Genomic DNA, 19,254 nt, shown 5'->3' on the forward strand with positions numbered 1-19,254 from the left:
GGAGAAAATTGTGCTAAGGTGTTTATCGATAGACTTAGAAACGATATAAACCGTATAAGTGACATTTACTCGAATCCCTTGCCTATTTTACCATTATCTTTAAAAGAAGAACATGATCATTACATAACAACTGAGTGTCACATTTGTAACGGTGAATTACGGCATCATGAAAAGGTTTTCGATCATTGTCACTTAAAGGGGAGATATCGTGGCGCAGCGCATAGAGATTGTAACCTAAAATGTTCGGTTCCCTCATTTGTCCCCGTAATTATGCATAATATGCAGAACTATGACTCGCATTTTATTATATCAAATCTAGGTATTGGCGATAGCGACGAGGGGATTGAAGTTTTGGCTAAAACAAATGAAAAATATAAATCAATTAAAAAAGTAATAAAAACATCTAACAATAAGCGACTGACATTGAAATCGTTAAACTTTTTACCATCTTCTCTTAAAAAATTAGCTGAAATTTTATCCCCCGATCAATTTAACATAACTAGGAGAATGCATACGAATGATGATGAATTCAAGTTATTGTATCGTAATGGTGTATTCCCTTACGAGTATGTGACTGATATGAATGTTCTGAACGAATGCATGCTCCCCTCAAAAACTTCGTTTCGTAGTATATATCAGACAAGGATTATGCCCATGCAAAAAAAGTTTGGAAAAAATTTAATTGTTCAACATTGGGAGATTATTCAGATTTATATTTAAAAACTGATGTGTTTCTTTTGGCTGATATATTTGAAAATTTTAGAAAAATGTGTTTAATTAATTATGGGCTTGATCCTTGTTATTATATCACAACTCCGGGGTTGAGTTTTGATGCTATGAAACGAATTACCGGGGTAAAATTAGAACTGATAACGGACATCAAGATGATTAGTTTTATTAATAATGGGATTCGTGGTGGAGTACCACATTATAGTGAAGCTAATAATAAATTTTGCGATGATTACGATTCGTTGAAACCGTCAAAATATTTATTATATCTAGATGCCAACAATCTGTATGGAGATGCGCTAAAACAACACCTTCCACTTGGAAATTTTAAATGGTTACAACAATCAGAAATCGATGAATTAGCTGTAACAAAAATAAAAAATGATAGTGATTGGGGGATTATATTAAATGTCGATTTAGAGTATTGTGAGCATTTACATGAACTCCATTCTGACTTACCGTTATGTCCTGAAAATATACAACCACCAAATTCAAAATTTAAAAAATTAATTCCAAATTTAAATGATAAAAAAAATTATGTTATTCACTATCGGACTTTAAAACAGGCAATTATCTTGGGTTTGAAGGTAAAAAAGATAAATAAAGTACTAAATTCGAACAATCGGCTTGGATGAAGGCGTATATAGATTTGAATTCGAGAAAACGTATGGAGTCCAAGTCGGCTTTCGAAATTGAATTTTTTAAACTTATGATCAACAGTATATACGGTAAATGTCTGGAAAACCCAGAAAAAAGAATAGACGTGAAAATAGTAACCAAGTGGGAAAATATTGGTAAAAGATACGGGGCAAGTGTATTAATATCTAAACCAAATTTTGATAGTGTCGCAATATGGCAGCCATTTGTAACGTACACATTATTCGTCCTTAACCAATNAACGTACACATTATTCGTCCTTCACCAACATTAACATTTCAATACCACACTAGTGCCTGATCAGCACAAACGTCCCTACGACCTACTACAGATATGCGGCACGCGCGGGTGTAAACAAAACCGATGATATTCTTCTTCATTAAATAAATATATAACGACAGTCAGTCGACATTTTACCACGCTCGTGGCTACTCATTTTTTATTACAGATTATACTTTATTTACTACAACCTAATTCCGACAATATTACATTTTACAATTAATTTAATTATTAGATTTATTTTATTACAATCGGATTGTGTACGCTCGCCGCTGTCGCTCACCTAACTTGGATACCACAACATCTCTAGAGATCCAGTCAGGTTATATTTAAATATACTATTAAATAGAAATAAATGTTTGTTATCGTTGTTAGTTAAGAGTCTATATTTATTGGCCACGAAACCGCTAACCGCCCTTCTAGTGGGATATAAATTATATAGGGCCAGCGTTGCCCCGTTAAGGTACAGCTAAGCCAACTGTTAGGATCCTAGCGGGAAAGCACGTTGCACATTCATTTAACAAAATTTGAAATTGTATATGATAGACCGATTTACGTTGGATTTTCAGTATTGGAAATTTCCAATACTATCATATACGATTTCCACTATAATTATTTGAAAGAAACCCAGCACAGGGGGGTCGCAGCACAGTNAGAAAGGTCATATTCTACAGGCAGCACTAAGTGCTGCTACGCGCTTACTCGTGTGGGTTTCGATTACGCGCCCACCGGAAGGTTAAAAATATTAAAAAAAATTATTTTACCAAAATCGTATTTTTTTATTAACTTTGATGTCAACTTTCACCACGAAGAAAGTCCAGAGGTCAAATTTTTTTTTTTCAAATTAAAGTATATTACATAAGTTTCAATTTAAGATATATATAAAAGTGTCAGACCTTCCGGAACACTTTCAAAAGTTAAGTTGAAAAAGTTCTACTTTTTATATGCATTTTTTATATTTGAAGCCCCCCCATATATAGGGAAATAGTCTGATTTAAAAAAAAAGTATATCCAATGAAAGATGTATATAAATACTACTTCTCATGAAAAAATTGTATTGATCCATACATTTTTTAAAATGTTATAGCACTTTAAAGTAAAAAATGTAAATTATAAAATCGAGAATTTTCACACAAAAATAGCATTCGATAGCCATTTTCACCATGAAGACAAGTCCAGAGGTCAAATTTTTTTTTTCAAATTAAAGTATATTACATTAGCTTTAATTTAAGATATATATATATACTAACTCTCTATTTTTAGATGTGTACGATGATGTCAAAAAAAAAAATATAGAAAAATTCGATACGTCAAACTATGAGCCCAACAACGTGTATGGTATACCGCTTGTTAACAAAAAAGTTATAGGACTCATGAAAGATGAAATGGGAGGTAAAATTTTAAACAAATATATTGGGATATGCAATGAAACATACATGATGCGGTGTGGTAAAGATGTGGAAAAAAAAATAAGGGATTAAAAAAAAGGGTATTAAATGAGACAATAAGTGAAAATGACTATTTAAATTGTATAAGTTTTCACGATCTTAAAATTTTACGTAGCATGTATGTTTTTCGTTCATACTAGCATAAATTATTCACCGAAAAAATAAATAAAATTGCATTAGAATTTAAGGATGACAAGCGGTATCAAATACCAAACAGTCACGATACGCTACCCTAGGGCCATAAAGATACTCCTCCTCCTCTCTCTCCCTTGAATTAAAAAAGTAAATAGTCAAATTTTGTGTACCTCTACGTTATTATTTGTAAATAATTAATGAATTTACGTAATATTTGTTTATAAAATGTTAATTTTTAAAATTTTAACCTAAAATAAAAAAATAGATAATTATCAGTTTAATAAAAATTATTTGTATGTATTAATTAACCGTTGTGAATTAAACTTGATTATTTAACAAACTTATGATAAATATTTGTTTATTAATTTAATAATTTAAATGTAACTTTTGAAATTTTATCTTATGTTAAATGTATAGATAAAATAAATATTAAAGTTCAAAATAATTTGTATGTAAATGAAAAAATTACAAAACTTATAAAGAATTACACTAGTTTAGAAAAAAAAAAAATTTTTTTTGTTTATGAAATGCGACATATATTATTAATGTAGGCTACAGTAGGTAGTTAAAAAAAAAAAAATTTTCCCGCAGCACGTCACAATTCTGAGATAAGAAAGGTCTTTGTTTTTGTCTACCTGAAATTCTTCACATACGTTTATCGTTTCATTTTGTTAACAACTTGTGTTTCAAAAGTCGCAATTTCCTATAAAAATATCGTTGAAAATATGTAAGCTAGATCCTAACCGATTTTGTTATGTTTGTGGCAAAATTGTTCAATTGAATCGGGGTTTTTCTATAACGAAACCATTGCAAGAAGCGTATCTACATTATTTTGGATGTGTAGTATCAAATCAAGATAAAAATTGGGTTCCTCATGTAATTTGCAATAACTGTAGATTGGTCCTCGGCTTCTAGTTTTCAGGTAAAAAAAGATCTCTGAAGTTTGGTAAACCAATAATATGGAGAGAACCAACTAATCATTTAACCGATTGTTACTTTTGTTTAACAAAAACTTACGAGTTTAATTCAAAAAATAAAAATAAAATAAAATATGCAGAGGTGCCATCCTACACCACCCGGAAGAAATAACCCTACTCACACAGATTCATCTTCAAGTAGTATTACATTTCAAGAGCATAGTGACAGTGAACAATCATGCTCAGATAACTTTGTCGGTGATGATAATAGTCCACATTTGATAACTCAGCCTGAGCTCAGCGATCTTATAAGAGATTTGCAGTTGTCCAAGTCCAAAGCGGAATTACTTGCTTCTAGGCTGCAACACTGGAATTTGCTTGATCTTGGCACAAAAGTAACTATCTATCGCTTTAGAAGTAAGGAGTATGCTAATTTTTTCACAAAAGAAAATGAGTTCTGTTATTGTCATGACGTTAAGGGACTTTTTGACGAAATGAAACAACCATATATTTCAAATGAATGTCGCCTTTTTATAGATTCGTCGGAGGAAAGTCTTAAAGCTGTTCTTCTGCACAATAGGAATGCGAAGCCGTCTATCCCTATAGGTCATGCTGTTAACTGTAAAGAAATCTATGATACAATAGGCAAATTAATTGTATTGATTAAATATGAATGTCACAATTGGTACATTTGTGGTGATCTCAAAGTTATAGGTATGCTTCTTGGCTTGCAAGGTGGATACACTAAGTACTGCTGTTTCTTATGCCTATGGGACTCAAGAACAAAACATGATCATTATAAAAAAAGAAAATGGCCTGTACGAGATGTATATGTCCCAGGTAAGATGAACGTAAAAAATAGATGTTTATCAGAATTTACAAACAAACGGAAGCTTAAAATTAAACCTGTAAGTGTTGAACCAACAGAGAGAGAAAATAAAAGTTATGAATCAACAGAAAATGAATTTAGAGCTCAATGTTTTGAAGCATTAGATTCTATACTTTCTAGTTTATGTTGGAGGTTTGAAAAAATGTCACAAATAGCATCTGATTTTAGTTTCTTGTCAGGTTTGTCAGGTAACTCATTATCAACTATGGAGTCTGAAAACATAAAACTTTGGGTTAATGACTTAGCATTAAAGTACGATCGGGATCTGAATGCTACAGAGTTATACTCTGAAATTGAAAGCTTTAAATATCAGGGCCCATTATTAATGACCTCACTTGAGAAGGCTACCCACCTAGATATTTTAAAACATATTCATAAGTACTCTTTCCAAGACTTATATCCTAATTTAGAAGTAGCATTAAGAATATTTTTAACAATTCCTGTGACTACAGCTTCATGCGAAAGGAGCTTTAGCAAATTAAAAATCATAAAAAATTATCTAAGATCTACAATGAGTCTAAGTCGTCTCACTAGCATGGCAATTTTATCAATTGAGAAAGACATCGTAAAAACAATTTCTTTTAATGATACCATTGATAAATTCGCTTCACAAAAAGCAAGAAAAGTGTCTTTTTAATTTACACAATAATATTTATATAATATTTACATTTATATAACTTAATATGATTATTAAAATATAATGTTTTAATAATCTTAAAATTATTACATTGTTAAAAAAATTTTNTGTTTTTTTTTTAATTACTATATGAATGATTAATTACTATATTAATTACATATGAATGAAAATAGCATAAATAATATTTTAGAAAATTTATCCGATTGGTCTGGCTATGACACGGATAGTGATTTGGAAAATGAAGATCTTGGGTTGGAGGTAAGAAAATTAATATACTATGATTTTGTTGAATCCATCTTCTGTATATTATTTCTCTTATAATTTAATTGAAATATTTGTTTACTTATAGAATGGTAATATTGCATCAATTTCTGAAAATGTGCAGTCAACTGCAAAACAAAGTAACGGTCAACATTCAGAGCCTATTTGGGTGGATGTTGATGAAGAATTACAGCCTCAGTTTATATTCAATCAAATGGATGAACCAGTTGGTATTAATCCAGATATAATTGATAGTTTATCTGAAGGTACTCCTTTTGATTTTTATTCATTATTTTTGGATGATGAAGTTATTCAATTATTAGTTGAAGAAACAAACAGATATGCTGCAGAGTTATTAATATCTGTAGTTAGTCCTCATTCACGCCTTAAAAAATGGGAAAATGTTACTTATACTGAAATGAAAACATTCTTAGGAATTATTATGTGGATGGGTTTATGTCCTCAACCTTCCATAGCTTCATACTGGAAAACAAATAGTATTATTTATACATCCAATATGCCTCAATTTATGAAGAGAAAAAGATTTGAACTTCTTTTGCGAACATTTCACTGCTGCAATAATGCTCTTTGTCCTCCAGGTGACCGTTTATACAAAGTAAATAATTTGCTTGATTTATTTTTATCAAAGTTTAAAATGGCACGGACCCAAAGCAGTCTATGTGTATTGTCGAGTCAATAATTCCATTTACTGGTCGTCTGTCATTTAAGCAATATATACAAAATAAAGCTCATAAATATGGTATTAAAGTATTTAAACTATGCATTAATAACTTCTACACTATTGGGTTTAAAATTTATGCTGGTAAGGAGGCTATGGCTGGTCAGAGAGTGTCAACAAAAGTGGTAATGGAAATGGCAGAAGATTACCTTGATTTAGGCAGAACAATGTATACAGATAATTGGTACAGTAGTTATGATTTGGCTAGTGAACTTTTGAACAGATCTACTAATTTGGTTGGTACTCTTCGTTCCAACAGAAAATGTAATCCAAAAGATGTGGTAAACAAAAAACTAAAAAAAGGAGAAGTGTTTGCAAAGCAATGTAATAAAGGAATAACTGTTTTAAAATGGAAAGATAAGCGTGATGTACTAATGATATCAACTCAACACTCCGATTCTCAAGCTACTATTTTAAATAAACGAGGAAAAGAAGTTAAAAAACCTCAAGTTATTATAGATTATAATAAAGGTAAAGGGTTAGTGGATGTCACTGATCTTAGAAATTCATACCACAACCCACTTCGTAGAACTTTAAAGTGGTATAAAAAAATTATTTTTGAATTACTTCTAAACACATCAGTTCTCAACGCATTATCATTATATGAAGAAATACATCAAGAGAAAATGGATATTACTGTGTTTAGAGAAATACTGGTTAAAAGTTTATTAAAAACAAATGAAATGAATTTGTCTAAATCAGTACAAAATACACAATATCATGAACTAGAAAAAGTTAAATCAAGAGGACGTTGTTTTGTTTGCTATAAAGAAATGATGCTTCAAGGACGCACTCATGCTCAAAAAATAACCAGGCAAGTAACAACAAAGTGTAAAATTTGCAGTAAATTTTTTTGTATGCAATGTTTCTTCAGTGAACATAAATTTGTGTAAAAGTAAGTTTATAGTCAATTATACACTAATCAAGTGTCTATGTATATACTTAATTTTACTTTATTGAATTTACCAAATTGGCCTAAGGAAGTTCCTACAAGTGTTTTTATACTTATTAAATTTGTTTTAATTGTTATGTACTTGTATATTTTTATATATTTGTTATTAATTTTTTTGCATGCAATATTTCTTCAGTCAACAGTAGGTTGTGAAATAGTTGGTTGATAGTCAATTGTACACTAATCAAATATTTATGTATACACTTAATTTTACTTCTTTAAAATTGTTAAATAAATTGTCCAAAGGAAGTTCCTATAAATGTTTTTATACTTGTTAAATTTGTTTTATTTGTTATGTATTTTAACAGATATATTAATATATTATTTTTATCATTAATTAAATATTAAAGATTTATTAATTAAACAAAAAAATGTTTATTTCATCTTTTATTATAGTATTTTATAGTTAATAAATGTTTCAATTTTAAAATGAGAATAAAATGGGAAGAAATGCAGCTATTCAAATGGCCTAAAAACCATTGAATAGCAAATTGGGTCTAGTTTAAAAAATAATAATAGTTTTGTGAGTTAACTTTAATACTTAGAATTTATTTCATAAAAAAATGAGTGAATATATTATACTCAAAATAAGATTGGCAAGTTTAAGTGAGAAGCATGTTTGATTCTCAGGGGCAGATTAGAAAGGCAAGATAAAAAAGTGAAGTCAGTAAACAAAAAGCGGTTGTGTATCTAGTATGATACTCAAAGCGAGATTGATAAGTTCAAAGAAAACGGTAAGGCAGTCAACTTGTTAATAATAATCACATATTTTTAATGCAATAACTGTTTTTATTTCAAAGTCATTAGTTATCAAAAAAGTTATAAATTATAACTAATGCGAATTTTTTTTTCGGGGTGGGGGGGGCGCAAATTCAGAGATTTGCCAGGGGCGCCATCAGACCTAAATACGGCACTGATTTAGATATAGCTTTTTGTAAAACTATTCTCGCTAAATTTTCAAAAAACTGACGTGCCAAATTTTTTTGAATATTTAACTATACGACGATTGTCCATGTCTTGATACCCAAATTGCAAATGTTTGTTTAACGTTGATATAATACCGTAGTTTAAAAAGTAAGAACACACAGCGTCAAAAAAAAAATTTTTACCGGCGTTTGGAGGGGACAGAACCGAAAGCTTGTTGCGTTTGGGAACGTTTTTTTCGACTACGTCGTATAGATTGCACAAAAACTTATAGATCTTTTCCGTGTCGTCCTCGCATTGGAACATTAATAATTCGCAAGCTATTTCCAACGACTCCTCCGGCGTATAATAAAAAGAAGACCGACAGTTTGTATAGGCGTAAAGATTAAAATAAGGTCTAACACCGGCCGACGAATAATAATCCCAGTACTGTTGTACCGACCACTGATTCAATATAATTGCCCAATTTTTAATAATAACAGTCAGGTCCCTATATACTTCCTATATACTTAGTGTGTTCGTTATTAATGAATTCTATAGTTTTGCTCACGGCATTGATCGGACACGTCGGGTACATCCTAATTAATATTTCAAGCTCCCTTTGTTTTCTTTTTCTACCTTTTAACTGTACACTGTCAAGCGTACCACCGGTTTTAAGAAGTACATTTATAATTTCCTGTCGTATCGAGGTGTTTTCTTTCGACGCGTTAGAGGACTGTTGGCCAACTGTCGAGTTACCGAGGCAACGAGCTTCTCTATCAATATTCCCTGTTCCGAAAGGCTCTCCATACACGTCCCCGTCATCTTGATATGAGTGTGTTTCCACCACTCGCTTTTTTCGACTGACCGTACGTCTCTCCTCCTGTAACATTTCAATTCCCAGAGGAGGTCTTCGGGTTCTACCTGCGAGAAGATGTTACTTTGAAAAGTCGGAGTGATCGGCGGAGTGACGGATCACTGACGGTGTGCCGCCCAGAACGTCACTCCGCCTATACCGCCACCTATGGACACTACACTGTCGTCGTCGTCGAAACCGAAGGTTTGAGCAAGCATCCAGCATGTATTAATGATGCAGGTGAATGCACTCGTTAATGCAAATACGATTATTATATATACCACATATATAATGCGACTATATATAAGCGGAGAATGATGGTAGGTAAACTATTAGTGTTACAACAGTTGTACTCTAGTAAACTCTAGTATTATTATTCGTTAGCAAAATTATCGTGGTAATAGTCGTTATGAATTCTCACCAACAAGATTGTTCACAAGGCGTTCCTATAGACTGTTCAGACGAAATTTTTACACAAAAAGACGACGGTTTGAACAACAACAACAACGCTGACGAAAACGAATTAGCGGCGGCCAAACGTGAATTGTTCAAGGATCACTGTTGGACGGAAGAAGTGCGTACATACAAAAATTTATTTTTGCATTCCCCATGGAAGAACTTAACACAAATTCAGCACAAACAACAACACATGGACGTAACCGATTTGGTAAGCAAAAATATTAAATTGAGAAAATACATAGTGTTCCATTAATATTTTTGCTTTACAGATACTGGCTTTGTCGGCGTGCTTGCACGTCTCCGGCACCGACGAACTACTACCGGTACAAGTACTCCTGTTGTTCCTGGCCAACAATTATCATTATGGGGCCATTACTCCGATGGGGCTAACGAAACTTCTACAGAAACTGCCACCGCCACAATCATGGAGGGAAGCACTAGTACAGGTGAACACGATCGACTCAGAGACCACTATCTCGCTCCTGGAGGCGTTGCGTGGCGCGGCGGCGCAATTCTCCAGGATATTGACAATTGGCTGGCAGAACAAGCCGGTCAGTTGTACAATAGATTCGTGGCTGCGTCGTGGACAAAGAGATATTATTCGTGGATTTTTGTCCCCGATTCAGTTGGTGGAGTTGATCGTGTCGTGGCAGAACTGGAGGACAGAATTCGACATGTTATCGGCCAAGGATCGTCAATCGACTTCGTCATCATTGCGAAGCACTACGACCACGTCCACGTCAATTACGTCTGCACAAGCTCCAATGCAAGCTGCAGATGTTCATGGTTGCGGGGAAGTGAGTCTTACAGACATTTCAGACGGCCACAACTGGCGAGAAATGTTAGAGCGGTTGACGTCGGCGCCCAAGGATGGCAAAATGTCCTTCGATATTTCGTTAGCGGTGGCAGAACTATCGAGCGTCTTATCGTTGGAGGTAAATTTCTATTTTTTGTTGTTGAGTTACGTGTGTATATATTATTTACTATTGTATAATAATTTTTACAGGTAGAACCCGACGACCTCCTGTGGGAGTTGAAATGCTACCGGAGACGCGACGTTCGGGGATTAGACAAGAGCGAATGGTGGAAGAGGACGCACATCAAAATGACTGGAACCTGTTCGGAGAGCCTATCGGAGCAGGGAAGGCTAATAGACAAACTTGTTGCCTCGGTAACGCGGCAATTGTCCAACAGCCCAGCGACGAGGCGAAAAAAAATTCAGAAGTACGATAGGAAATTATAAATTTATTATTAAAAACGGGGGGTTCTACTGACAATACGTTGTTAAAGGGCAGGAAAAGAAAACAAAGGGAACTAGAAATTTTAATTCGTATGTATCCCACGTGCCCCATTAATGCCGTAAATAAAACAATAGAATTTATAAACAACGAACACACAAAGTACATTAGTGGAAGCGATCGAAACCTTTCGGTAATTATAAAAAACTGGGCTATTATTTTAAATCAGTGGTCGGTACAGCAGTACTGGGACTATTACTGTTCACCGGGTGTCCGTCCCTATTTCAATTTATACGCTTTCACTAATTGTAAGTCATCGTTCTACTATACGCCGCAAGAATCGCTCGACATCGCCGTCGAACTGTTAATGTTTCAGTTTGACGACGATTTAGAGAAAATACATAAATTCGTGTACGACTTGTACGGCGTCGTCGAAAAAAACGTACCCAAGCGAAACACTCTGTCGGTTCTATCTCCTCCGAACGCTGGAAAAAATTTTTTTTTCGACGCTGTGTGTTCGTTTTTTTTAAAGTACGGCATTATTTCCACACTAAACAAACACTCGCAATTCGGTTATCAGGATATGGACAATAGGCGTCTAGTACTTTGGAACGAACCGAATTACGAGTCCAACGAAACCGAAACACTTAAAATGTTATTGGGGGGGGATAGCGCAAAAATACGCGTAAATTATATGGGTGATCAAGACGTACAAGGCCCCCCTGTTATTATTTTAACAAATCATTTTATACCTTTGTTTTCGGACCCTGCATTTGAAACACGTATTTGTCAGTACGAATGGAAAGCTGCGCCTTTCCTCAAAAAATACATGGGAAAATTTAATCCTAAAATGTTTTATCTGTTACTACAAAAATATAATGTATTATGAAATAAATAAACACATTTTTTAAAATAAAAAAAAATTATGGTTTTTTATTTTTCAATAAATAATACATTGGATTATATATTCCTTTTTTATTTACAAAATTATATTTGTCGGCCAATTGGTCGCCCGTCTGTACGCTCGTTGAGTACGTGGAAAGTAGTTTGTTGACCTCGTCCTGAGTGGCTTTCCTGTCATCGTTTTCCAATCTCTTGCTCCTCCACTGAGGTTCCGTCAGTATTCCCGCAAATTTAAGAGCCCCGTAACCATCAAAATAGTATCGTTCTCGCATCGCCATGTAATCAGGAACGGGAGGCAATGACGAGTCGTCTGAGTGTTGTGCGCTTTTGGCAGCGGGCGACGGTGTTGTAGTCGACGCTGTAGTCGAAGTCATCGGTTTAGGAGTTGTAGGCGAGGGGACACTAATAGGCTGGTCTGGTGTTTTTGCCGTGGACGTGGACATTTTATCATTTTTTTTTTTTGGCGGCCAGATTCTCTCTTACAGTTTCAAGAACGGCCGCCTCAATTAGTTTTCCGCATCGATCTGTTTGAGCGAATGTTTTCCATAACACGTAGAATAATTGCCGTCGGCTTCGGCCACGCCGCTCTCCACCGACATTGTGAACATTTCCTTTTCAACGTTTACGTTACAATTTTTGAACCGCGCCATTACAGTAGGATAACCGAATTTCACGGTGCAACTGGTCTCTACCGTATAGTACGCTTCGACGTCCAAAAATTTTGTGGGCACTATATTGTTGTCCTTCGCCGTGATTCTGGGCACGGGATAGACGCCCACGTGCAACGAAGGCTGTGCTTCGGCCGGAGAGTAATTTTTATTTTTTTTAACTAGCACGTGCGACAGATCTATCAGAGACACGTGACGACTCTGTTCCACGTACGTCCAGCTCTTCATTAATTTTTGTACGGAGGTGATACCCATGGGTTTACTCTCTATGAAGGTGGAACTGTGTTTGTCCCTTTTTATTTTTTGTATCGCCGATCCGTTTGGACAAAAATAATCGGCCTGTTCACACTGAGAGTAATTTACGTTGCTAGTGTCAGGCCAATAAAAAGTTTCGTAACTATTTAAAGGCCGAGTTAGTAGACCTATTTTAGGGCTGTATTCGTAGTTAACGATTACAGTGCCTACCGCGGCGTTGGCGTCAAATTTTGTCACGTGTCTGTTGAACCGTGGCCACTGGTATCCGCTTTGAGCACCCGTGTCCGTGTACAGTGTATAGTAGTTTTGTAGCACGGTCGGTAAATTCATGAAACTACAGGGTAGAGTGTCTTGTGGTTTCGACGTGCTAGAGTACCAGGCGTCGTGTTGTTTGACATAAGTATCGGGTGCTGAATCTTTGACGTCTTGGGGCTCCATAGAATGTATTGCCACCGTCGTGTATTTTTTTGTAACGCCGGGAACGGATTTATTCAGTCCAACAGCGTACACTCCCCATTTATTCTGATTGAGAGTGGCCAACTCCGATTGTGTAGTCGCAGTTTCGTACGCCGTACGAACGCCTCGCAATACGACTTTGCAGACAACCTTGTCGATGTAGCTGCCCGGCGGTAACATGTCAATTTCGTCCACCGTCAGGTACAAGTGACACCGGTCCACGGGAATTTCCGCTAACGATGTTGTGCCCCAAAATGCGTTTCCAGTATGTTTAATAGGTTTCCACTGTAATCCATACGATAGAAACTCATGATTTTTAGAAAAAACCAAGTACTTATTTTTTGTATTGTCAATGGGTCTAGGGATGACCATGTGTAACATACTGACAGCAGTAGCGTCACCAGCGTCAGCGTTAAGACCGATGCCCGGAATACTCGTGCCGGCAGTGAGCGCTTCGGCCGTTCCATAATTCGGTTTTTTCGCTGAAGTTCCTCCAGAATCGAGACCAGCTTGTTCATCAGTTCGTTTGTCTCCACCTGTCGTTTGTTGTGTTCCTGACATTGTTCCGCTTCCGTAGGAATTCTCTTCCACATGATATGTTGATAATAATTCTACAAGAAAAAAATAAAAATTTTTAAAAGGCTCAAACTTTTTTATAAAAGTTCAAAAAAGTTCAAAGTTCAATTTTTTTTTTTTTTTAAAAGAAAGCTATCACCAAGACCCTTCACGTGTAGACGTACCAAGTCTGTAACTCAAAAACTCTATTCTCTACGATTTTTTAAAGATTTCTGTGCAAAATACGAAAAACAATGTATTATCCGACTAGTACAAACTACCTACGTCTTTTCGGTAGATTTTGGAACAAAATTTTTTTTTCGCGTAAAAACCTTACAAAACTATATTTTTACATATAATAACCTTAAATTAAACATTTTTTACCGTTTTTAGTGAAAAAAGTTCAAAGTTCAAAAAAAATCTTAATTATTCATAATTTGAGTTTAAATCACCTTTTCGTCTGTTTTTAGCGGTCGTGAACCAGTCTATAGGAATGTCTGGTTTTTTTGAATTAGGATATAGAGCTTTTGAACTTCCTGATATTCCTTGCCAAGTACGTTCTAAAAAATGTTTTGCGTACAATCCCAGGGATGTAGCGTATTTACCACCAAAATTTGAATTTTTGGCGTTCAATGCTCTTTCAGCCGCTCGTAAATCGTAATTTCCTATTTCTTCGATGTTACCGGTCCCAGCGTTATGATATTGTACGTCGTGTTCCAAAGCTATCCAGTCGATCTCGTTTGTTGGCAGGCTTTCAGCAATAAATTTGTTATTTTCGTTTGCGACTTTATTACCGGGTCCCGAGAAATCGTGTCCTATCCACGTCAAACCGCCGTTTTTACCCGTATTTTGTTTATTAATATAATCGCGATACGTGCCAAGTGCAGCAGTGTATAATTGCATTATGCAAAATTTTATACCAAAAATGACCTTTTATACTAATACACGGCGTAATTTAAAAAGTTGTTTTCCTCAAACTGAGCACTTAAATTACTTGGCAGTAATCATAATTCTTAGAATTTACATATCGTTTAAATGCAATCATTAACGTGCAACAACTAGTTATTTGCCGATGACAGTAATATTTACATACGCTGCCAATAATCGTTCATTAATACATGCTGGATGCTTGCTCAAACCTTCGGTTTCGACGACGACGACGACAGTGTAGTGTTTCTAACCGACCATAGGTGGTGGCGGCGGTATGGGCGGAGTGACCGATCAGCCAACTGATGCTGAGGCGGACCGACTGATCGGTTGGGTTATATTGCTGAATTTTTTTTGGACCTTTATATTGTAAATACACATAATTTAAATGGGTGGTCCCTTAAAAATAGTGAAATTTTTTTAAATTGTTACCCTAATATGCATGCAATAAAGTGATCGAAGAAGTTACAATTTTAAATGTTTTTTTTCAGAATTGTATATGAAACCAGGTAGAACAATTTTCAAGTGTAGGAGTATAACTTAAAAAAAAAATGTTTTTTTGTCACTTTTAGACCACCCTAATGAGCAGGGTTCGGATTTTATATAATTTGCTACTTATTATAGTATACAGATAAAAATAGCAGAGTTTGCTATAAATTTGTTTTATACACCAGAGACTTCAAATACGAAATTTTATTTTGCTATTTTTTGCATATTTGAAGTATTTTAGGTTTTTAGTACTGTTTTTGAAGTTTTGGTGCTATTTTTTGTTAAAATACGTAACTTAACGCTTTATTTTGCATTTTTTATAAATCTCGTTAATATTTAATGAAAAATAGTATTAATTTATGTGAATCTATAAGAAAAAATCCCACATTTTCGTTTTATATTGAAAATTGATACTAATATTGATTATGAGTCATAATCTATTTTTAAGTAGCCGGGCGTAGTCAAATATATTTATACATTTTATACCTTCTATCTGTTTTGTTTAAATTTATTTTATTATTGTTCCATAATGTTGATGATATGATATACTGTCGACTATAGTACGTATTTTAGCGTCAGTCATTTCTCCGTATCGTTTGATTGTTTCATATTCATTCATTACTCAATAGTGTATTATTTGCTTTTCTGTTTCGATATTTTACGTAAAATGCCGAAAGATAAAATATCGAACTATTCGAAACTTAGGTATTTTTTGTCCGAGTTTGGCGATGAAGTTTTTTCGATTGATGCAAGTATTCTATTTTGCAAATTGTGCGAACGTAAAGTTAATAGTGACAAAAAGTTAAACGTTACTCAACACTTAAAAACCGAAAAACATTTAAAAGCCATTAAAAGAGAGCAAAATAAAATTGAAAAGAAACAGCAGTTACTTACAAATATTCCACAAAAATCTACTTTTAATACCGTAAAATGGAGTGAAACGGGTCTCGGGGTTGAATCGGGTCAACATCAGAGAATTTTTCATTGATCAATGATAACAGCCACAATATTTATCGAAACATTAGAGATAGTATGTCTTTGGAGTTAACGCATACCAGGTATTCCAATGGTACCACTAAAAAGTGTTTCGGCTTTATTTTTGTTATCATTTGATAACATTTAAAATATGACAAAATTTGTTTGATTTTTCATAGCCGGGAAAACTTAGTCAAAAAATCACCAATAAAAGTAAGTAAAACGTTTAACTATATTATTTTTACTTTTAAAAATATACTTCGGAACTAAGTACTTAAAATTAAAACAACTCATTATTTATTTTTTTTTTTATAAGCTAAAATATATTAAAAAATTTGTGTGATGTAAAAATCTAGGTGACTCCACCTAGATTTTTACATCACACACATTTTTAACTAATAATAGAATATTTATTTTTAGATATGCCTCGTAATTATGTACCTGATCCTAGAAGTAAAAGACATAGATTGCATGATCCTAAATTAATACATGAGGCCTTATCATTAATATCAAAAGGACATTCTATAAGATCGGTTGCAAAAAGTTCAGATATTCCCTACAGTTGTCTGTAAAGATATAATAATAAAAAAAAAATTAATAAAGATTTTGTTATAAGAAAATTTGGAAGTCAACCGTGTCTGTTGCCAACAGTTGAGAATTCATTAGTAGCCAATATTATAAAATGCTCAGAATGGGGTTATCCAATTTGTGAGCTAGAAATTAGAATGTTTGTAAAGTTCCATCTGGATCAACTTGAATGTACTGTAAAAAAGTTCAAAGATAACAGACCTGGTCCAGACTGGGCAAAATCTTTTTTAAAAAGGCCCAAAAATAGTTTGACTTTAAGAATGTGTCAAAACATCAAGCGAAGTAGAGCTGCAGTTAGTAGAGCTGATATTAACAGCTTTTTTGACAATTTTAGCAAAACTGTAGAAGGCGTTCCTCCAAGCAATATCATAAATTATGATGAAACAAATTTAAGTGATGACCCTGGAAGAAAAAAGATTATTTGTAAACGAGGTACTAAGTACCCAGAAAGGATAATGAACCAAACTAAATGTTCAACAACGGTGATGTAATCTATAAATCACTACAATTGTATGACACATGGACTGAAGGTGGCCCTATAGGTACAAGATATAACAGAACACCATCAGGGTGGATTGATGGATGTTGCTTCACTGAGTGGTTTAGCAAAATAGTAATTCCATTTTTTCAGAAGATTACAGGGTAAAAAAATTATCATAGGCGATAATTTAAGTTCTCATTTATCACCTCAGGTGTTAAATTTATGTGAACAATATTCAATTGATTTTGTTTTTTTGCCACCCAACTCCACACACCTAACCCAACCATTAGATGTTGCTTTTTTCCGGCCGCTGAAAGGAGCCTGGAGAAAAGTCCTTGATAATTGGAAAACATCAACTGCCAGAGGAAAAAAAGCTTCAACTATAAATAAAGACTGTTTTCCATCATTACTTAAAGAAACTATTGAAAAAAATTCAGATAAAAATGGCGATAATATTAGAGCCGGGTTTGAAAAAACCGGATTATTTCCTTTAAACAAAAATAAGGTGTTGGATATGTTACCACAAGAAAACAATGGGTCTGCAGAAAATTTAATGCAATTTTTGAAAGAAAAAAGATATGGATCTGATGAGCCTGAAAAAAACATAAGAAAAAAACGTTTAAAAGTTCCTCCTGGAAAAAGTATAAGAGGAAAAGATTTGAATCAGTTTGAAGAGTCAGAAAATGAAGATGAACCAGCAAGATTAAACGAATCATTTCATCAAGAAGTCCATTCAAGCTCCAGCATTAAAGAAGGAACTTGGGTTATTGTAAATTTCGGAAAAAAAATTCCAAAATTGTATTTTGCAAAGGTTACTAAAATTATTAAAGAAGGATTACTTTATGAAGGTTCATTTACCCGACCAAGCAACAATGTTACTGGTGAACATACTGGTAACATTCAAGTCTTCCCAGACATTATTGATTTTTGCAATTTTTAGCTAGAAGAAGTTATAAGAGTTATACCAGGACCAGATATTTTAAGAAGAGGAAGACTGAAATTCTCTCAAGATATTAATGAAATTAAAAAGACTTCATTAAAAAACCAAATACCTTTAAGTTAAGTGTTGAATAACTGTGATCAATTTGTTTATATTTATAACGAGAAAGTTTATATTTTATTTTATTTTGTTGCATTCATCATTTTGATGGAATTCTATTTAATATTATTTTGTTTTGTATTGTTTACAAAAAAAATAAAACTAAAACAGTCTTTATAAAAAAAATTTGTTTTATTTTTGTGTTGATTCCATTAATAAGTGATAAGATTTCTTGCGCAGTTCACTAATTGTCCCAAAATGTTAGGGTAAATATTCAAATTTAAATGCTTTATCAATTTATGTTAATTTCCAGCTAACCCTATTTGTTGTTATTAGGTTATACTAGGGTTTACTATGGAATTTTAATACGTGACCCTATTATCCCCTAACCAGTTTAAATAGGGCCACAGTTTTAAAAATATATACAAAATAACGAAGTGGAAGTGTAAACGATTTTATAGTTGGATTCTGTTTGTAATCGAGTTAACTTGAAGAAAAAAAAAAAATTGATTTATGTCAAAAACTGTAGGAGTTTATGTCCAAAAACCTTTAAAAATGACTCTATTAACCCCATTTTACGGTATCGACCTTTGCAAGACTCTTATTTCTACAAATATACCACTAAACAAGTTATCCAAAGTAAAGTTTCGACAATTTTTAGAAAAGTATACTAAAAATCCAATTCCAGAAGAATCAACACTGAGAAAATTATACGTTGAGGATATCTACAATGAAATTATCGAAAAAATTAGAAATAAAGTATCTAATAACCGCTTCTGGGTGACTATCGATGAACCCAAGGACGTCGAAGGGCGCTTT

The 19,254-nt window shown here is 33.7% G+C and overlaps 2 protein-coding genes across 15 annotated transcripts in view; one reads left to right on the plus strand and one right to left on the minus strand.

The window, feature by feature from the left end:
- The first annotated feature begins 5,824 nt into the window (after positions 1–5,824).
- LOC126898142 (piggyBac transposable element-derived protein 4-like) lies at positions 5,825–7,584 on the plus strand. The gene is made up of 4 exons (XM_050672091.1): positions 5,825–5,949; positions 6,041–6,218; positions 6,276–6,568; positions 6,628–7,584. Exons 1-4 carry the CDS (start codon positions 5,851–5,853, stop codon positions 7,582–7,584), a joined length of 1,527 nt encoding a protein of 508 aa, XP_050528048.1. The 5' UTR covers positions 5,825–5,850.
- Positions 7,585–12,008: 4,424 nt separating this feature from the next.
- LOC126897642 (uncharacterized) overlaps positions 12,009–19,254 on the minus strand; it is a 93,184-nt gene continuing 85,938 nt past the window's right edge. For all 14 annotated transcript variants that reach the window (XM_050671403.1, XM_050671404.1, XM_050671406.1 and 11 more), the window contains 2 exons: positions 14,389–16,427; positions 12,009–13,992 (listed from right to left, as the gene is read on the minus strand). In XM_050671403.1, the coding sequence (XP_050527360.1) occupies positions 12,509–13,992; positions 14,389–14,839 (1,935 nt within the window). In that variant the 5' untranslated portion in view covers positions 14,840–16,427 and the 3' untranslated portion in view covers positions 12,009–12,508. The remainder of the gene's footprint in view (positions 13,993–14,388; positions 16,428–19,254) is intronic.

The sequence above is a fragment of the Daktulosphaira vitifoliae genome, unplaced genomic scaffold (assembly GCF_025091365.1).
Source record: "Daktulosphaira vitifoliae isolate Bord-2020 unplaced genomic scaffold, ASM2509136v1 Scaffold_2, whole genome shotgun sequence".
Classification (NCBI taxonomy): Eukaryota; Metazoa; Arthropoda; class Insecta; order Hemiptera; family Phylloxeridae; genus Daktulosphaira; species Daktulosphaira vitifoliae.

Bases quoted from the DNA above. Each gene is read 5' to 3' on its own strand.
- LOC126898142 (XM_050672091.1), top strand. From the start codon at position 5,851: ATGAATGAAAATAGCATAAATAATATTTTAGAAAATTTATCCGATTGG. The intron at 5,950-6,040 runs GTAAGAAAATTA...GTTTACTTATAG, and splicing joins ATGAAGATCTTGGGTTGGAG to AATGGTAATATTGCATCAAT. The intron at 6,219-6,275 runs GTACTCCTTTTG...TTCAATTATTAG, and splicing joins AATTGATAGTTTATCTGAAG to TTGAAGAAACAAACAGATAT.